The sequence below is a fragment of the Macaca fascicularis genome, chromosome 13, assembly GCF_037993035.2.
Source record: "Macaca fascicularis isolate 582-1 chromosome 13, T2T-MFA8v1.1".
Taxonomy (NCBI): Eukaryota; Metazoa; Chordata; class Mammalia; order Primates; family Cercopithecidae; genus Macaca; species Macaca fascicularis.
Genome location: NC_088387.1, coordinates 77030789 through 77047787, shown reverse-complemented (window position 1 = coordinate 77047787; position 16999 = coordinate 77030789). Strand labels below are relative to the sequence as shown.

Here is a 16999-nt window from a genome sequence, read left to right as displayed (position 1 = left end):
GGAAGGGTGGGCTTTGGGAATTCCTTTTTCTGCCATTTTCACTACCATTAAACCGGAGGATTTTCCCCAAAAAACTCATTTTAAAATCCCAGCACAGCAGTTCAAAGACAGTAGGTTTAACTAATTATCCTCCAACCCAGCATTTAGTGTGTTAGTGTGAGCACTGCTCTACTTATGTGACTTCTAAAGGACCAATGCTTTTATCCATGTGATCATTCTCAAGGTCTTTCTTCCAAAGATTTTAGGTTGCTTTCCATGGTGATCATATTTCCTCTGTCACATCTATGAAATAAGAGGCTATGATAGTCCTCTTTCCCATTATTATCAGGGAACTGAAGTTCACAGAGTTTGCTGACTTGCTTAAGGTTGCACAGGAAGGTGAAGATGGAGGTAAAATTCCAGACCTCCTGGTTCCCCATCTAGTGCTCTCTCCATGAGATAAAAATGGGAGATGTGTGCAGGTTGCTCTGTGAGTAAATCAGAATTTCATCTTTTCCATTAGCCTTAAGTGTTGGCCTCAGTTGATCTCTCCCTATACCCACTTCCTCTTTACCCCACTCCCCCATTTCCATCGATCATGAAGAAAAGAATTCCTAGGACTCTTTGACAGGCTGCTACCCTCTCTGGCTTTCAGGAAAAGAACATTCTCATTGAAAGCATCGACTCCAGAAGAGTTTACTCTTTTAGAGTCTGCTGCCTGCTGTGGTCTATCCCAGAGAATCACACATGTTAGAGTTGCAAAGGATGCCTTTCCACTTTGTAAATGAGGACACAGATCCAGTCAGCTATCTACGTTGGAGACTCTCTGCCTCGAATGCACATCACATTTATCTAGTTTATTAATTTGGCTGTTGTGCTCCAGGGGCAGATAAAGCACAGTTGAATGGTGCCTACTGGGGTTGGTGATACTCTGGAATTGAATTAGACTAAATTACTGTAGCAAATAGATCCCAAAACATGTTGGCTCAAACACAAAAGCAGTTTGTCCTTTATCTGGGACAGCTATCCCAGGCTGCAGGAGGGGGGTCACTCAGTTCTCTACTCCATGTAGTAATTTAGGGACCCAGGCTAATGATAGTGCTGCCATTTTCAAAGCATGACTTCCAAGGTGACTCTGGTTTTTGCCATTCAACAAGGAAATGGAAAGGGAAAAACACCATGGGGAAGCACAGGTGGGAGATCTTATGGGCTGGGTCTTGAAGTGGCTCACATTGTGTCCACTCACATTTCTTTAGAAAAAACATAGTCCTAGGGCCACACTTAACAGCAAAAGAGGCTGGGAAAGGACATGTAGTTGGTCAGCCATATGCTAGGCTATAGTTGTTTCCAGTGAAGATGGAAAAATGATGTTTATTTCCTCATATCTGGTACTGAGCAGACAAGTACTTAGAAAATATTTATTAAGTTATGGGATAGATGAACAAGGGAAAGGTTGAATAAATGAATGAAGGAGTGGGGTGATTTTTCCATGGGTGCACAGCTAGTTAACAGGAATTTTTCTGCAGACTTTACTATTTTATTAGCAATGAAAGAGGTTACAGATCCTCCCCAATATTTGTCCACATTTGCAGAAAATATTGTCACATGAACGCATGGGAAAATAATTAACAATTGTCCCACTCGAAGGAAATTCAGTGGATAGAATTCTGAAACTACATTATATATATTTGGAGATATTCTTTTTGATGTGATTTTAAACTTTACAAATAAAGTAGCCATTGGTTATTGTTAACAAATTGCTGTAGTGCTGTTTTTTTTTTTTTTTTTTCCTGAGACGGAGTCTTGCTCTGTTGCCCAGGCTGGAGAGCAGTGGCTGGATCTCAGCTCACTGCAAGCTCTGCCTTCCGGGTTTACGCCATTCTCCTGCCTCAGTCTCCCGAGTAGCTGGGACTACAGGCGCCCACCACCACGCCCGGCTAGTTTTTTGTATTTTTTAGTAGAGATGGGGTTTCACCGTGTTAGCCAGGATGGTCTCGATCTCTTGACCTCGTGATCCGCCCGTCTTGGCTTCCCAAAGTGCTGGGATTACAGGCTTGAGCCACCGCGCCCGGCCGTAGTGCTGTTTTTCTAAGCAACTTTTTAAAATTTGCAATTTGCTATTGTTTTTGTTGTTTGTGTTATTGGTTTTATAGAAACTCAGAACATCAGTAAAGGTCCTTGGAGATAACCAAGTTCAACTCCCAATGAGTTCAGACACAATGTTCTTTCCTTCTTCAGCAATAGAACTGCTGGACTTCAGTTGTATTAATACATAGTTGTCCCAGATAAAGCCCATATTTCACAGTCTTCCTGTAAGTGTAGTGTGATCCTGTGGCTAGTTTCTGGACAATGGGATGTTTTATGGCAGCTTCTAGGAATCTTACTTAAGAGACACTGCATGTGACTTTACCTTTTTCTTCAGTCCTTCCTAGTGCCATCTTGGGACATGAGATTGAGGTTATACACAGTGGAGCAACTAAGTAGGAGGAGCTTGACTTTGCACCAAGCCTAGATTGCCTACCTAGACTTTAATGTGTGGGAGAAATAATCTTCTATTTTGCTTGAGACCTCTCATTAGGGTTTTTCTAAAAAAATTACTTCCAGCTGCAACTTGCCCAAATTATTATACTATGCAACAATGAGGAAATGAAATGACTTGTGGTCACTTGTAGGAATTGGATCTCATGCAGTACCTCTACGTACATTCTTCACTACAGAAAAAGCAAGATAAGAAAAAAAAAAACCCACCCCAAAGCAAAACAAACAAAATACAATCCCCCAAACACTGTGCAAACACCATGATAGTAAAAACAGCAACACCAATAACTACACATGCATAGAAAAAGGAAATTTACAAAGCACAGTTGCTTCTGTTCTAAAATCACTGAGAACTGACTAACATTTCATACACACTCAGTAAATCCTTTTCCTGGGATGTTTTTCCTTGGTCACACAGGTAGCTCCATTTTCCAGTTTCCCTTGCAGTTGGCTGGTCATGTGACTAAGCTCCAGCCAGTTGAATAAAAGTGCCCTTTTCTTGGCCAGAGGCGACGATTTGACCCACACACAGGGCATGATGGTGGTGGGTACAGGCACTTCACTGGCGATCTCCTCCCTCCTGTCCCTGCTGCTCTTCACTGGGATGCAGATGTGCAGCCATCAGCTGGCCTCCACCGAGTGGCTTACCATCCAGGACGGCCTGCTTGGCTCACGTCTCTTCGTGTTCTCCCTCACTGCCTTCAAGATTCTGGAGACTCTTGTGTTTGGCAAAGGATCCCAAGCAAAGACCTTCCCTGAGATTCTCCTGTTCCTTCTGTTGGCTCTCTTTGCATCTGGCCTCATCCACTGAGTCTGTGTCACCACCTGCTTCATCTTCTCCGTGGTTGGTCTGTGCTACATTAACAAGATCTCCTCCACTCTGCATCAGGCAGCAGCTCCAGTCCTCACACCAGCCAAGGTCACAGGCAAGAGCAAGAAGAGACATTGACCCTGAATGTTCAATAAAGTTGATTCTTTGTTAAAAAAAAAAAAAAAAAAAAAAAGAGTAAAGTGTACCACTTCTAAACTGGCCCCAACCTCACACCTCCCATGCCTGTCCTCCACACGCCTTACTTATCCAGTAACTGAGTGCAAAGGATTCTAAGGTCGTAGGTGAGGATGGAACCATTTGCTATAAGAGCCTGGGTCCTCGAATCTCCCTGTGGGAAGCCATCTGCTGACCGGAAGCATTCCTTTAAACTTTTGGGTGGGTGATAAATAAGCTTTTGTTTTGGAATTTATTTGTTACAGTGATACCTTATGTAGTCTCTTTTCCTGTTCTTTGCCTCAGCTGCATCTGGGTTGGAAGCTGACCTGTGTTGGGCAGATTTTGAGTTCTAGATAGGTTTTTGTTGACATGCTACTAGGTATGGTGGGATTTTAGTCTTTCCTGGTCTCTGGTTTGGTGCCCAACACATCTTAGTTGTCTCTAGGGGATGTGGTGCTACACGTTTGTGCCTTCCCTGGCTCCTTCCTGGTCTCTAGGGAGGAAAGTGCTGCCGGCTAACACCTGCCTGACTCCAAGTTTGTGTCTTGGCTCCAGATATCCTGGACTCTCACCTCCTTCACCCTTTGTCATCACTCTAATCTTCACTCATTCTTTGTCCCTAATTCCCTTCCCATTGCCATTGGATATTATTCGTCTTTCAGGGCAATTGATTTACCTACTCCTTTAACGAATAATAAATACATTATAGAGTGATTCTCAGCTGGGCACAGTGGCTCACAACTGTAATCCCAGCACTTTGGGAGGTGGAGATGGGCGGATCACCTGAGGTCAGGAGTTCGAGGCCAGCCTGACTAACATGGTGAAATCCCATCTCTACTAAAAACATAAAAATTAGTTGAGCGTGGTGGTGCATGCCTGTAATCCCAGCTACTCAGGGGCCTGAGGCAGGAGAATTGTTTGAACCCAGGAGGTGGTGGAGGTTGCAGTGAGCTGAGATTGCACCACTACACTCCGGCCTGGGCGACAGAGTGAGACTCTGCCTTAAAAAAAAAAAAAAAAAAAAAAAAAAGTGATTCTTGACTTCTACACCTAAGGCTCCAGACCAACATCAGGGTCTAATCAGGGTCTAGGCTTTCAGATTAAACAAAAGCCTTGAGTCCCTTCTTGTTTTCTCCAGTTACAAAACCTATAGCTCTTTGGGCATCACCTACAAAACTTTCGCCTTCTAAGAAAATCTCTGGCTCCAAGCTCATTGGCTGAAAGCTTTAACTGACAGGTCTCGAGTCCAGTGACAGAACAAAGCTCTGGTTCTCAGTTCTATCCACTTCCCCAAGCTTCCCTTGTATGGAAATGGCCTGAGGCATTCCTTTTAGCTATTTCAGAGGCAGACTGTTCTGATTTTGAGATACTTTTACTTTAAGTCTCTGTGGCATCATCTAGACCTCCATGGTGGCTGCCATCTCTCCACATCCTTCCCCCAATCCCAGGGGAGCAATCTTTATTTGTTGGGCTGGTTTGGTATCTGCTCTTTCCCCAAAACTTAACAAGTCACCTCAACAATAGGGTGTAGAAGAAAGAGCCTCCATTAGCTCTAGGACCTCAGGAGAGGCACACGTAACATCTTGAGCCTCAGTTCCTCATCTGCCAAACGTGGATCAGAATTACTTTCCTGCCTACCTATATAATTTGAATATTAAGTAATGAGAATTTTGTGAAACCATTGAAATTCTTCAAAGTGCCATATAAAGAATGCTAGGAGCTATTCATATTGCTTTGCTTTTAGAAACGATTCAGCTTCACCTTCTCTGCTTTTCTAATTCCCTCTGGCCACCTTCCCCACCCCATCAGGGCCAGGGCTCTTCCCTGGGAAGGAAATAGGAGGAGTACTCACACTTCTGGGTTTATCTCCTTAAGTTTAGCTCACTTCCCTAGACTTGGATGGGTGACCTCCTTCATCAGTTCGTAGTGACTTTCCAGGGTCACCAAAAGCTTTGCCTCACAGGACAATAGCCTATTTCGTACACTTTATTTTAAAACTGATAGAATCATCTAGCTCTGGTGAAATCAGAGAGCTTGTACCACCAATATCTCTGCAGGTGGAGAAGGGGATGAGGGCTTCCAGTGGGGCCTGTGTGAGGTTGGGGGAGCAGAGATGGCCAGCTCTGTTCTGGTCTTTAGAGAGCAGGGTCTGGGTTCCTACTCCCTCCCTGGCCTCCTTGCTCTGCAGTGGTAAACCAGAGTGACTGGAATGATGCTTTAATATAATGGCCCCCAGACAGAGAACTTTGTCCCCAACCCACCAGTGTGGGATTAATGGGGTGCTGTGGGGCGAGGAGGACATCCCACAAGGACTAATGTCTCAGCCCTCAGGGTCCTTGTATCAGCCTCAGCCTCATCTTCCTGAGCTGAGTGGCTGAGACCAGGCAGGGGTTGAAGAAGGAGGGCAAAGAGGGAAACAGCAGCAGGCTGCCCCTGGGGTTCCACGGTTCTACCTTTACTCTGGAATAGCCAGCACTGGTAGAAACCACCTCTGGGCTGCTGGACCGTGAGTCACGTCTACACAGTAGAGGGCAAGTGAGGAAACAGTAATTTTGTCAATTGTTGAGGATATAAACTCTTTCACAGGATTTAAGCTATTTAAGCTGATCACTGAGGCTGTGAGTTCTGTTACCACCACTCCGTCTACGTTTCACATGGCCCGGGAGCTGCTGGTCGTTGCCTTTTTCATTGGCCAAAACTGTATTTCCTATAAGGACTGAGGATTGAGTAGCCCTGTGTTCTCTCCCCACACCTAAGAGCTGTCTGATCCCCCGACCGCCACCGCCCCGTGAGAGTCACCACATGGTGATAGCTCCCTGCTATCCAGAGCTCCTGGACCATGTGAGGGTCCAATCTCAAGCACTGGGCTCACTCACAGGCAGTCAGCATGCTGGGAAGAAAGTGGCTGCAAAGTCTGAAACTGAGTTCGAATGTCCGCCCTGCTGCTGTAATTAATGTGTAACTCCAGCAAGTTCCTGAACCTGGCACCTTCATTTCTTATACTGGTAATAATAATTTCTTTGTATGGGCTCTGTGAGAATTAAACAGATACCAGGTGTCTAAAGTGCTCTATGCACATAGTATATGTTCAATAAATGGTAGTTATAGTCCAGGTGCAGTGGCTCACCCTCATAATCCCAGCACTTTGGGAGGCGGGCAGAAGGATTGTTTGAGCCCAGGAGTTCAAGATCAGGGTAGGCAATGTAAGGAGACCCCATCTCTACAAAAACTAAAAAAATTAGCCAAGTGTGGTCATGCGCCAGTAGTCCTAGCTACTGGGGAGACTGAGGCAGGGTGGATCATTTGAGCCCAAGAGTTTGAGTGAGCTATGATCGCACCACTGCACCTCAGCCTGGGCAATAGAGCAAGACCCTATCTCTAACAAAAAAGAAAGAAATGGTAGTCACTATCTGTTACTCTGGGGGTCCAGAAGTCACCAATGAGCAGTGTCTTTATGGCCCATAGCAAGTTACTGGGAAAATTCCTGCTGACAATGAGCTTTTGAGCAAGCGAGAGCACCTTGCTGGGCGGACAGACATGGGTTCTTGGTAAAGCCCTGGAGGAAGGAAATCGAGGGCTGGCAGCTCTGAAAGGTCCGCCCTGCGGCTGCTCTTACCCTCCTGCCCCACAGACCGGTTACTCTTTAGACGATCTCGAGTAGCTTAAATCTGACTCTCGGGCTGGAGCAGCCCAGACAGCGCTCCCCCGCGGGACCACAGAATCCTGGATGTGGGCCTGGGGGCCCTGGATCGGCAGTGGTGGAGTCTTCTGAGCCTAAGGGCTACGGGAATGACAGAGTTGTAGATGGCTTTGTCGCCCGCGGGGCGGCTCAAGTGTCCTGGGTCCCAACCTCTGTCCTACGGCCAAGCCGTCGGCTCAACGGGCGAAGGGAATCGGGCTGACCAGTCCTAAGGTCCCAAGCTCCCCTGACCTCAGGGCCCAGAACCTCGCATTACCCGGAGCAGTGCGTTGGTTACTCTCCCTGGAAAGCGGCCCTCGCCGGGGAAAGTGGGAGTTGCGGCACTGCCGTCTTTGGAGGCCTGGGTCGCCTAGAGCAGGCGGAGCCCTGTATCCCTCCCGGAGCTGGCCTGCGGTGAGGTCGGTACCCGGTATTTACGGAGGGAGGACGCGCTTCGTGCTCAGGGTAGGCTGGGCCGCTGCTAGCTCTTGATTTAGCCTCATGTCCGCCTTTCTGCCAGCCTCTCCGATTTGTGGGTCCTTCCAAGAAAGAGTTCTCTAGGGCAGCTGGGGACGTCTCTCGGGTCTGGTGAGGCGACAGGCCTTCTTCGGACCCATCGCCAGCGGTGTTACAGAGACTTTCTCCACTGCAGGGCGGCCTGGGATGGGCATGTGCCAGGCGAGGGAGCTGCCCTGCCGCCGAGATTGTGGGGAGACGGCGTGGAAGACACCCCATCCGAGGGCACCCAATCTGCCTCTCCGCACTCCGATTCCATCCTGCAACCCAGGAGAAACCCTTTCCGAGTTCCAGCCGCACAGGCACCCGCGGAGTTTCCAAAAGACACTCCCGCGAGGTCGCTCGGAACCTTGACCCTGACACCTGGACGCGAGGTCTTTCAGGACCAGTCTCGGCTCAGTCACCTGGTTCCCGATTGCCGCGACCGGGAGTTCCTCCTTTCCTTTCTGCTCACCAGCCGGCCGCCGGCAGCGGCTCCAGGAATGGGCACCAACCCGCGCTGGGGTGGATTCAGGCGGCAGGAATGCAGAGGCTGGTCCTCCTCTAGTCCCGGCGCATTCACTTAGGTGCCTGAGCCCTGAGGTTCAGCCTGACTTTCCCGACTCCGCCGGGCGCTTGATGGGCTCCTGGGCTTCTGGGCTCACCCTTACACCTGTGTACTAAAGCACTGCCGCCCTCCTGAGGTGCACATCCACCCCCTCGGCGCTCATCGGGGCGTTTTTTCACCCTCTCACGGTGCACGCGTTTTCTATCACGTCAGCTCACATCTTCCAGTACACACCCACTGTGTCTACCTGCCCCTCCAGCGTTTCCTAGGCAGCTTTGAGGGCCCGGAAGACTGAAGTCTTAGTGCTAGGATGGGAGCACGATGAAAAAGGAAGGGGCCCAGTCAAAAGTCCTCTCCTCTTCGGTTTTTCTTCAACTATCCCTCACAAAAACATTTACTTCTGTCCCAGCGCCTTGGCGGATTTCGGCAGAAGATGGGTCCTAGGGGGTTGTGGAGGCCAAATTCCCAGGATGCTGGTCCTGCCTTTTTCATTCACCAAAATTGTATTTCGTACAACGACTAAAGATAACCAAGCATTGAGTAGCCCTGTTCTCTCACCAGATTGCCCTGGCTCTGTTTAACTTTTCCTGGTGCAATGCGATGTCACCACCTGCTCCCCAGGCAGGCATCACTCCCTCAAGGTACAATTTGGGGTAGGGATTTGAGTCCTGGAGAGGGTCAGCAGGGCTCTGGGGTCAGGGTGGGGAGGAGACTGACAGGGATACACTGCAAGCTCCACATACTCTCCTCTGCCCCCTGTAGCCCGGGGCTTTAATGACCCCAAGCAGGTTTCCCTTCTCTGGTCTAGCCAGAGGCCCCTAGGGCTGGATTTTATTTCTTCATGGGGTTTTGCCCTGAAGGGCCCCATGGGCATGGGACCTGGTTGGGAACAAATGAAGGGTGTCTTGTAGCAAACACAGTCAGAGAAGCAGAAAACAAGATTGGGCACTTCCAGTCACTTGGTCACTTGAGGTGGCTGGAGCAAAACTGGTGGCTTCTGTGACTGATACAGGGTGAGGGGGGTGGAGGGTGGCAGAGAGGTGACAAGCCACTGGGAATCCTACTCAGTGGGGACACCGGACAGGGAGTAGTTGTCATCACCAAGCAACATCTGTGCGAATAGGTCAGGATAGCAGCTCGGTCTTCCCAGGTGAGGAACTGAGGACCAGCTTGTATAGATTTATGCAGTGGGTGAGTAGCTTTCAAATTTATTTTCAGAACTTCCACGTAGTATCCGCCTCTCCGTTTAAACATTTAAAAAATTTTATTTATTTAAGTATTTTTGTGGTTAGCTTTCCAAGAGGGAGGAAAAGAGGGGAGTTGCAACAAGTAGCACCCCTATGCTGGGATTCATTTTCCACAGTAAAGCCTGGGACAGGCACCCTGTCCCCTACTGGCAGGTGAAAACTCCAGGCAGACTCCTGAGATCCCACCTGGGCTGGCTGAGAGAGTGCCTGGGGTGCATCCCTCAGCAGCTGCCACCTCAGCCCTGGGGCCATCTCTTTCTCTGGGATCAAGCAGCCAGGTGTCAAGGCCTTCCCAGCAATCCATGCTGCACAGCTGGGTCTTGTCCTAGCAGGTTGATGGGCAGGGACTGGTTGCTTAGCCAGGGCACCAGTGTGTGGCTGTGGATTTGTGTGCTTCTGTGGAGAAGCATTATGTGTATGTGTGTGTTTGTGTGTGTTTGGGGGCACAGGCATGAGGAAGGGTTCATTTGTGCAGGTATCTCCCGTACATATCAGTGTGGGAGAGTGCCTGAGGATGTGTTTGTGTGTCTGAAAATGGGCAGAGGGTCTGTGTGCTAATGTGTGCAGGGGTGAACATGTGTGTGACAGAGTCTGTGTGTTTCCCTGAGTGGTGGCTGTGTGAGAGGGTGAGGGGATTTGGTATTGTCTACCATGCCTGGCACATAGCAGGCTCTCAAGAATCTTGAGTTTCATTAATGTTAAATGTGTATGTTCCCATCCTTGTGAAAGCTGGTATAGAGCCTGTTTTCCTGTGAGTGTGAGATTGGAAAATGGGGGATGGGCAGGGGTGAGACAGGATACGAGGCTACTGTTTGCTTCCTCCCTAGAAGTAAGTACATAGAAGAGTTGGCTCTGGCACCTCACGGGACATCACCAAGTCCTGTGTGACTGGCTAGGCTGTCCCAAGGTGGCTTCAGGCATCTCTTGAGTCTTTGGGGACGTTCAGGCAGTAGCCTGCCATTCACCCTGTCAGTCAGCAGAAGTTGGGCCCACTCAGGCCTTAGAAACACAGACCAGTACCCGGGAGGACCTGAGCTATCCGCGAGAGCAGAGCTTCCAGTAGAGGCCGCAGGAGCTGCCTTGACTGGAATTCCTCTTGGGGTGCAAAGGTGGAGGGGCACATTGTGCGCCCCCAGGCGGAGGACTGCAGCCACTCCGTGCAGTCCCAGCCTCTCGTAGCCCCTTGACCTCCAGGTCTGCACAGATCCAAGACCCAGGTGCAGGCTCTCGCGCCAAGTTAGCCGGCCTAACAGCCTGCAGCCGCTCCAGTCTCAACTAGGAAGGAATTCTTGTTGCTTACAAAGTCCAAGCGAAAGGGTGTTCTGCTTTTATCCCGGTTTTACCAGAAAACGCTGAAAGGAAAAGCCTCTAGAGGACACAGTGCTTTGGGAACTCGGGGCGCCACGAGCAACTCATCCCCTCCCTTCCTCCCAGCCGAGGTACCCTGGTTGCGGAGGGACGCGGTGAGTACCTACAGCCACTGCGACCCGAGAAGGGAAAGCCTCAACGTCTTCCTCTCGGAGTCCTGCCCACTCCGGATCTGCCCGGACTGGCTCAGATGCGTCGTTTAAACAGGGGGCTGGCACTCCAGAGAGGAGGGGGCGCTGCAGGTTAATTGATAGCCACCGAAGCACCTAGGCGCTCCATGGGCGGAGCCGGAACCGCCAGCTCGGTCTGACCCCTGTCTTTTCTCTCCTCTTCCCTCTCCCACCCCTCACTCCCGGAAAGCGAGGGCTGAGGTAGGGGCAGATAGACCACCAGACAGGAGGAGAAGGACATGGGTACAGATGGAGAGACCAGGACACAGAGTACAAAAGACTGGCAGGAGAGAAGAGGAGAGAAACAGAGAGGGACAGAGAAAGGGAGAAACAGGAGAACCGAGGCGCCCGCCGGCCTGGCCGCCCAGAGTCCGATTTCCCTCCTTCCCTGACCCTTCAGTTCCACTGCAAATCCACAGAAGCAGGTTTGCGAGCTCGAAGACCTTTGCTCCACGACCACACTCAGCACCCGGGCTGCGCCTTTGGAGCTTAGGTCCGGGGGTCTGAGCCTGGGACCGGCAAATCCGCGCAGCGCATCGCGCCCAGTCTCGGAGGCCGCAACTCTCAGAGTACGCGCAGCAGGAAACTTCTGCTGCCCAATTTCTTCCCCAGCTTTGGCATCCCTGAAGGCACTACCTGCCCTCGGCACAAGCTCTCTCGTCTTCCACTTCGACCTCGAGGTGAAGAAAGAGGCTGGCAAGGGCTCTGCGCGTCGCTGGTGTGGGGAGGGGAGCAGGCTGCCCCTCGCTTCTGCAGGGAGTTTTCCCAGCCAGGAAAAGGGGGGGGGGTGTTTCAGGAATTTCGGTGCCTTCACCTAGCGACTGACACACGTCGTGTGTGTGGGAAGGCGTCTCGCTGTTTTCGGGACTCACCAGAGAGCATCGCCAACCAGAACGGCCCACCCAGGGTGTCGAGTCTTGGTAGGGAAATCAGACACTGCGGCACTCCCGGCCCGCGGGCCTTGTGGCATATAACAATTTATATATTTATGATTTCTAATTTTATTATAAAATAAAAGCAGAAATATTTCCCGAAGAACATTCACATGAGGGCATTATGGGGAGACGGCAAGTCGGCGGCTGGGGGGAGGGGGGCGCGCTCAGCCGGGAGCGCTGTGGCCACAGTCCCGGGAGGAAGAGAGCGGTGTGGCGGGGCCTCGCCAAGAGAGAAGGACGAGGGGCGGACGACGAGGCGGCGTTTAGGGGCTTCTGTGGCGCTGCCCTTTCTCTCTCACTTAAGTTACTAGGCGAAAAGCTGACACCTGCAGCTCCCACTGACCCACAAGGGTAAGGGAAAGGGCCTCTGGAGATGGCCTAGGTTCAAAGGACCTTTCTTTTCTCTCCTCTTCCCTCTCCCACCGCCGACTCCGGTAAAGCCAGGGCCAGAGGTAGGGGCAGATAGACCACCAGACAGGAGGAGAAGGACAGGGGTACAGATGGAGGGACCAGGACACAGAGTACAAGAGACTGGCAGGAGAGAAGAGGGGAGAAACAGAGAGGGAGAGAGAAAGGGAGAGACAGAAGGAGAGAGTGAACGGTGGCAAGCCAGAAATCTAGAAGAAAAGAGAGAAGCAATACAAAGAGAGGGAGAAAGACCGAGAGAAAGCAGAAAAAGGAAAGGAAGAGGAAAGGGGGAAAAGGCAAGGCAAGAGAGGGGAAAAGAAAGGAAGAGACAGAGGGAGAGAGAGAATGACAGTGGTATATAATTTATTCCCTTCTGTGGTTTAAGACCCAGTCTCCAGCCCCAAAAGGATCCCAAAAGTAACTTGTTGAAAATAAATCCCAAACAAGGACCAACACAGACAGCTATCCGCCCTACCCGGTTGTTCTACCGGCTCAGCCTACAGGTCTTTCAGTACCTGGTGGGGCCGCAGGGGCGGGGTGCCCCTGGACACTGCCACTCTCAGGTCCCCAGTGTCAAGCCACAAAAGGCAAGCTCATCAAGGCAAACGGGTTCTAGGAGCCCAGGTCCACGAGGTTGGCTGACATGGGGTTAAGGATGGAGTCCTGCAGGCCATGGTGGTGTTGCAGCGGGTCCGCTCCACCTCCGCCTGGCACCGGCACTGGCACTGCGCTGGGTCCCGGAGGGTGGCCCAGGCTGTGCAGGGACGGCAGCCCAGGTGGCGGCGGGCTGAGCAGCAGTGCCGGGCTGGATGAGTGGTCTGGCGTCCCCGATGGAGTCTTCTCGTCCTCCGAGCTGCCTAACACCGACTTGCCGCTGCCATTCAGCGGGTTGTGGCTGTTAGAATTGGAGTTCTCGTTGTTCTCCCTGCAAGTGCGGGAGCAAAGCAGCAGGGTCAGCAGGGACATCGAGACCACCCAGAGCCATCTCAGTCGCAGTCAGAGCCAGCCACCAGCCTCAGGAGACAGATCCCAGGCTTGTGGCCTGCGGGTGTTTTTGGTTTCTACCATTTCCTCGATCTGGTCTGGGTTCTTTCTGTCCATTCTCTTCATCTCTCAACACCCAATTTCTCTTGCCCCTCTCCCCTTATCGTCCCCACCTCTCATGCTCTCAATCTCATCAATATCTTTTCTGTATTTCCTCTTTCCCTCCTTCCCAATATTTCTTTTCAGGAACAGAGGGGCAGGGGAACAGGGTTCCCTGAAGTTGTGGGGTGAACAGGGAGGAGAAGATGCCTGGATTTTCAGATCACTCTAGGCTCCTCAAGCCAGGTTTGCTGAGTAGATGTGGGGCTAGGAGGTTAAGGAACCCTGGATCCCAGGTCAAGGGATTTAGGGGCTCTCACAAGCCTTCATTTTCCTTTGCTTTTTCTGCCCGAGGGAGACCCCTGGCTGGGAGATAGGATCCTGGGGCTAAGCGTCCTTTCCCTGTAGCTCCAAACTGGGCAGCCCCGTGAGGGCTCTCCTTGCTGGGCCTAGAGACAAGGGTCCAAGGATGGAGGACTCCCTTTCCATGGTGGTACAGTGAAAACATCAGCTGGTGGACCAGAAGCTTGAGGGATAAAGGGCAGCCCCTGGGAGAAGGCCGAGACTTTTCCATTGTAACCAGCCACTCTGGGAATCTGCAGCTCTCATCTGGGGCCTGGTCTGAGAACCCAGGTTTTCAGGAGTCTGAACACATGCCAGTTTGCATGGAGGGGGACCCAGCAGAGAGAACCCACCTCCTTCTACGCCTTTGACTGACAGCTCCTCCCCAGATTTGGATATTTAAAATCCTGGATATGATCTCTCGTCACCAGCTTCCAGGAGGGCTTTTCTTTCTGCTTTCCTGGGAGGGAACTTCCCACAGGGCTGGCAGCTGAGACCTCACCACTGTGGATACTCCAACCTCAGGGTCTCAGATACCTGGGAGTATCTGAGCGTGCAGCACTCCCCCTAAGATGTTTCTGGTTCAGCGCCCCACCTCTGACCCTGATCATTCAAACTCAGGGTGGAACACACCCCATATCACCAACCCCAGGTGTCCTGTTTTCCTCTTACCCCAGTCTGGATTCTGTTCCCATAATCAGTTCCTCTCCAGATTTGGGGTCCTGAGGGGTTATAGGACAGGTAGTGGCAAGGGCCTAATGATCAACCTTTAGGCTGGTTCAGGAAGTCCTGGTTTACCTGAGGACATCCAACTCCCAGCCCCTCTGTGGCTCTCAGCTCACCGCAGACATTCTGACCTATCCATCAGAGGTAGGGCCCAAGGAGAGAGGCATCAAGGGCCTGGAGCGCCAGGGAAGGGCGGCTATCTCTAGCAAGGCAGAAAACACGGCATGCGTCTCCTCTCCCAGAACTGACACTTCCTCCCTTTCACCTCTGGATCCTTTCTAAGGGGATAAAGGACCCGCTATCAACTCCCACATCTGACAAGGAAAATTCATGGCCAGGCTTTTCCCCATCCAGGTCAAACTAGGGAAGTTCCAGTCCCAGGCCCAGTCCCGACCCCGTCACACTTTGGTCTGGAGCTGAGTAAGGCTGGGGGGAAATGCCGGGAAGCACCACCAGCAAGAAATCTGCAAAATCTGCTTTCACCTGGGCCCAAACCCCTCCGTTCTGAGGATGACCAGACCTACTGTGCCTGCTTCACAGGGGATCCAGGCCTACAGTCCTGCGCTGCCCCGAAGCTCTCTGCTTCTCCACCCTTTTCCTGTAGCGACCGAGTGGTTAGTTGACAACTTCCTGAATTGCTCTGCCCGCTTTAGACAAATCCCTGCTCGCCGGGTCTCCGGCATAGAAAGGCCTAAGCATCGTCCGAGTCAGGCCGGGCTGCAGCTGGGCTGTGGCTGGGCCTGGGGGCCCAGTTTAGGCCTCTTCGGGGAACCGGCAGAAGCCCTGCGAACCCCTCCCTTGTGCCCCGGGGAGCCGGCGCCGAAGAAGGTCTACTTACTCGTACCTTTCCTTGGCCTCGGCCGCCCGGTCGCGCTGCCGCCGGTTCTTGAACCAGTTGCTGACCTGTGTGGTGGTGAGGCCCGTGGCCTCCGCAAGCTCGCGCTTCTCGCGGGGTGAAGGGTAGGGGTTGTGCGCGTACCACTCGCGCAGCACGCTGCGACTCTTTTCCTTGAAGCAGTAGCTGGTCTCCTCGCCGTCCCAGATGGAGCGCGGCAGCGGGAATTTGCGGCGCACGCGGTATTTGCCCACGGCGCCCAGGGGTCGGCCGCGCAGCTTCTCCGCCTCGATGTAGTGTGCCTTGAGCCACAGCTGCTGCAGCTTGGCGTGGTTGTGCGGCGAGAACTGGTGGCTCTCCAGGATCTTGTAGAGCTCGCGGAAGTTGCCGCGGTGGAAGGCCACCACGGCCTTAGCCTTGAGCACGCTTTCATTCTTGTGGAGGTGCTCGCAGGCGGGCAGCGACCACAGGAAGCGGCCCAGTCGCTCGATGTTGCCGCCCTGCTGCAGCACCTCGCACACGCACGCCACTTGCTCCTGCGTGAAGCCGAAGGTGGGCAGCATGGACATGGTGCCGGCTGCGTCCCCGCCCGCCCGCGCGCGCCCTCACCGGGCCGCGCGGTCCCGCATGGAAGCTTCCCCGCCGGGCCGTCCGGGCCGAGAAGCGGGCGGGGCGGGCCCCGTGGCCCGGCGCTGGCCCCCGGTGAGCCCCGAGTCACTGTCGTACGTCCCCGCGCCGGCCGCGGGTCCCGCGCAGCTCCGCGCCCCCACCACCCGCGCGCCTCGCCCAAGCCCTCGCCCAAGCCCGGGGGCCGCCCGGGGCGCCGCTCCGCATGCTCCGCGCCCGCCCGCCGTTCCCTCGCTCGCTTCTCACTCGTTCTCCCTCCGGTCTAGCTCGCTCGCAGCTTTTTTAATAATATTATTCTAAGCGGGCATGAGGCGCGGCGGCCCGCGCCCTGATTGGTCCGGTTATCTGACCCGGGGCCTGCCAGTGCCAGACAATAGTCGGAGTCAAATTATTCGCCATAGAGACGCTGTCAGTCACTGGTAACCCGAGCCTCGGCGGGCCGGGCCGCTCCCCCCGCCGCCGGCTCCGCTGACAGATCGCCCGGCTCCGCGCAAAACGGAGGGCGGCTCGACTGGAGCCTGGGGCGCTCTGAGAACCTGGGAGGCGGAGAGGGGCCGGGTTGGGGCCGGCAGCGGCGGAGATTGACGGGGTGGATGCCCAAAGAGGGAGGGAGGAGGAGGACAGGAGAGCGGGGGGAGCGGGCGAAGACGAAAAGGGGTGGGTCGAGGTGGGGAGGGAAGAGGAGAGCAGGGAAGGCGGAGACCGTTTAAGGGGGTGTCCGGGAGGAAGGGGAGGGAGAGGGGTGGAAGGACCCTCCAGGGGAAGAAAGTTTGGGCAGCTTTCGCTAGGAGAGGGCTCTGCAGCCTCACCCAGGCCCTGCCGGGTTCCTCTTCTCCCCAGGTCGCCGCGTCCCTCCCAGGCTCTCTGTTCACCGGGCACATTCTACCCTGGCGCAGGCCAGTGGGATTGGAGAGTTTGGACGTGCTCGGGTGCCGCCCAAAGACTTGTTTTTTTCTGCTGACAGCGCCCCACCCCCCATCCTAGAAACTCTGGACCCAGCGGTCCTCGAGG

At 53.1% G+C, this 16999-nt stretch overlaps 1 protein-coding gene and 1 pseudogene across 2 annotated transcripts; one reads left to right on the top strand and one right to left on the bottom strand.

The window, feature by feature from the left end:
* Window positions 1-3013: 3013 nt before the first annotated feature.
* LOC123568390 (dolichyl-diphosphooligosaccharide--protein glycosyltransferase subunit KCP2-like) lies at window positions 3014-3524 on the top strand (annotated as a pseudogene).
* An 8492-nt stretch (window positions 3525-12016) lies between these two features.
* Window positions 12017-16252, bottom strand: SIX2 (SIX homeobox 2). 2 transcript variants are annotated; one of them, XM_045369394.3, is made up of 2 exons: window positions 15365-16252; window positions 12017-13300 (listed from the first exon to the last, which is right to left on the bottom strand). In XM_045369394.3, the coding sequence occupies exons 1-2, from the start codon at window positions 15928-15930 to the stop codon at window positions 12988-12990; spliced, it is 879 nt and encodes a 292-aa protein (XP_045225329.1). In that variant the 5' UTR covers window positions 15931-16252; the 3' UTR covers window positions 12017-12987. The 2 variants fall into 2 exon arrangements, with proteins under 2 accessions (XP_045225329.1, XP_005576030.1); XM_005575973.4 differs by having other exon boundaries at window positions 15371-16252.
* Between the last annotated feature and the right edge of the window lie 747 nt (window positions 16253-16999).

What these genes read in the sequence shown, in the direction of transcription:
- SIX2 (XM_045369394.3), bottom strand. Translation starts at nt 15,930, where the DNA reads ATGTCCATGCTGCCCACCTTCGGCTTCACGCAGGAGCAAGTGGCGTGC. An exon ending in GAGGCCAAGGAAAGGTACGA is followed by an intron (nt 13,301 to 15,364) that starts GTAAGTAGACCT and finishes CCGCACTTGCAG; the next exon opens with GGAGAACAACGAGAACTCCA.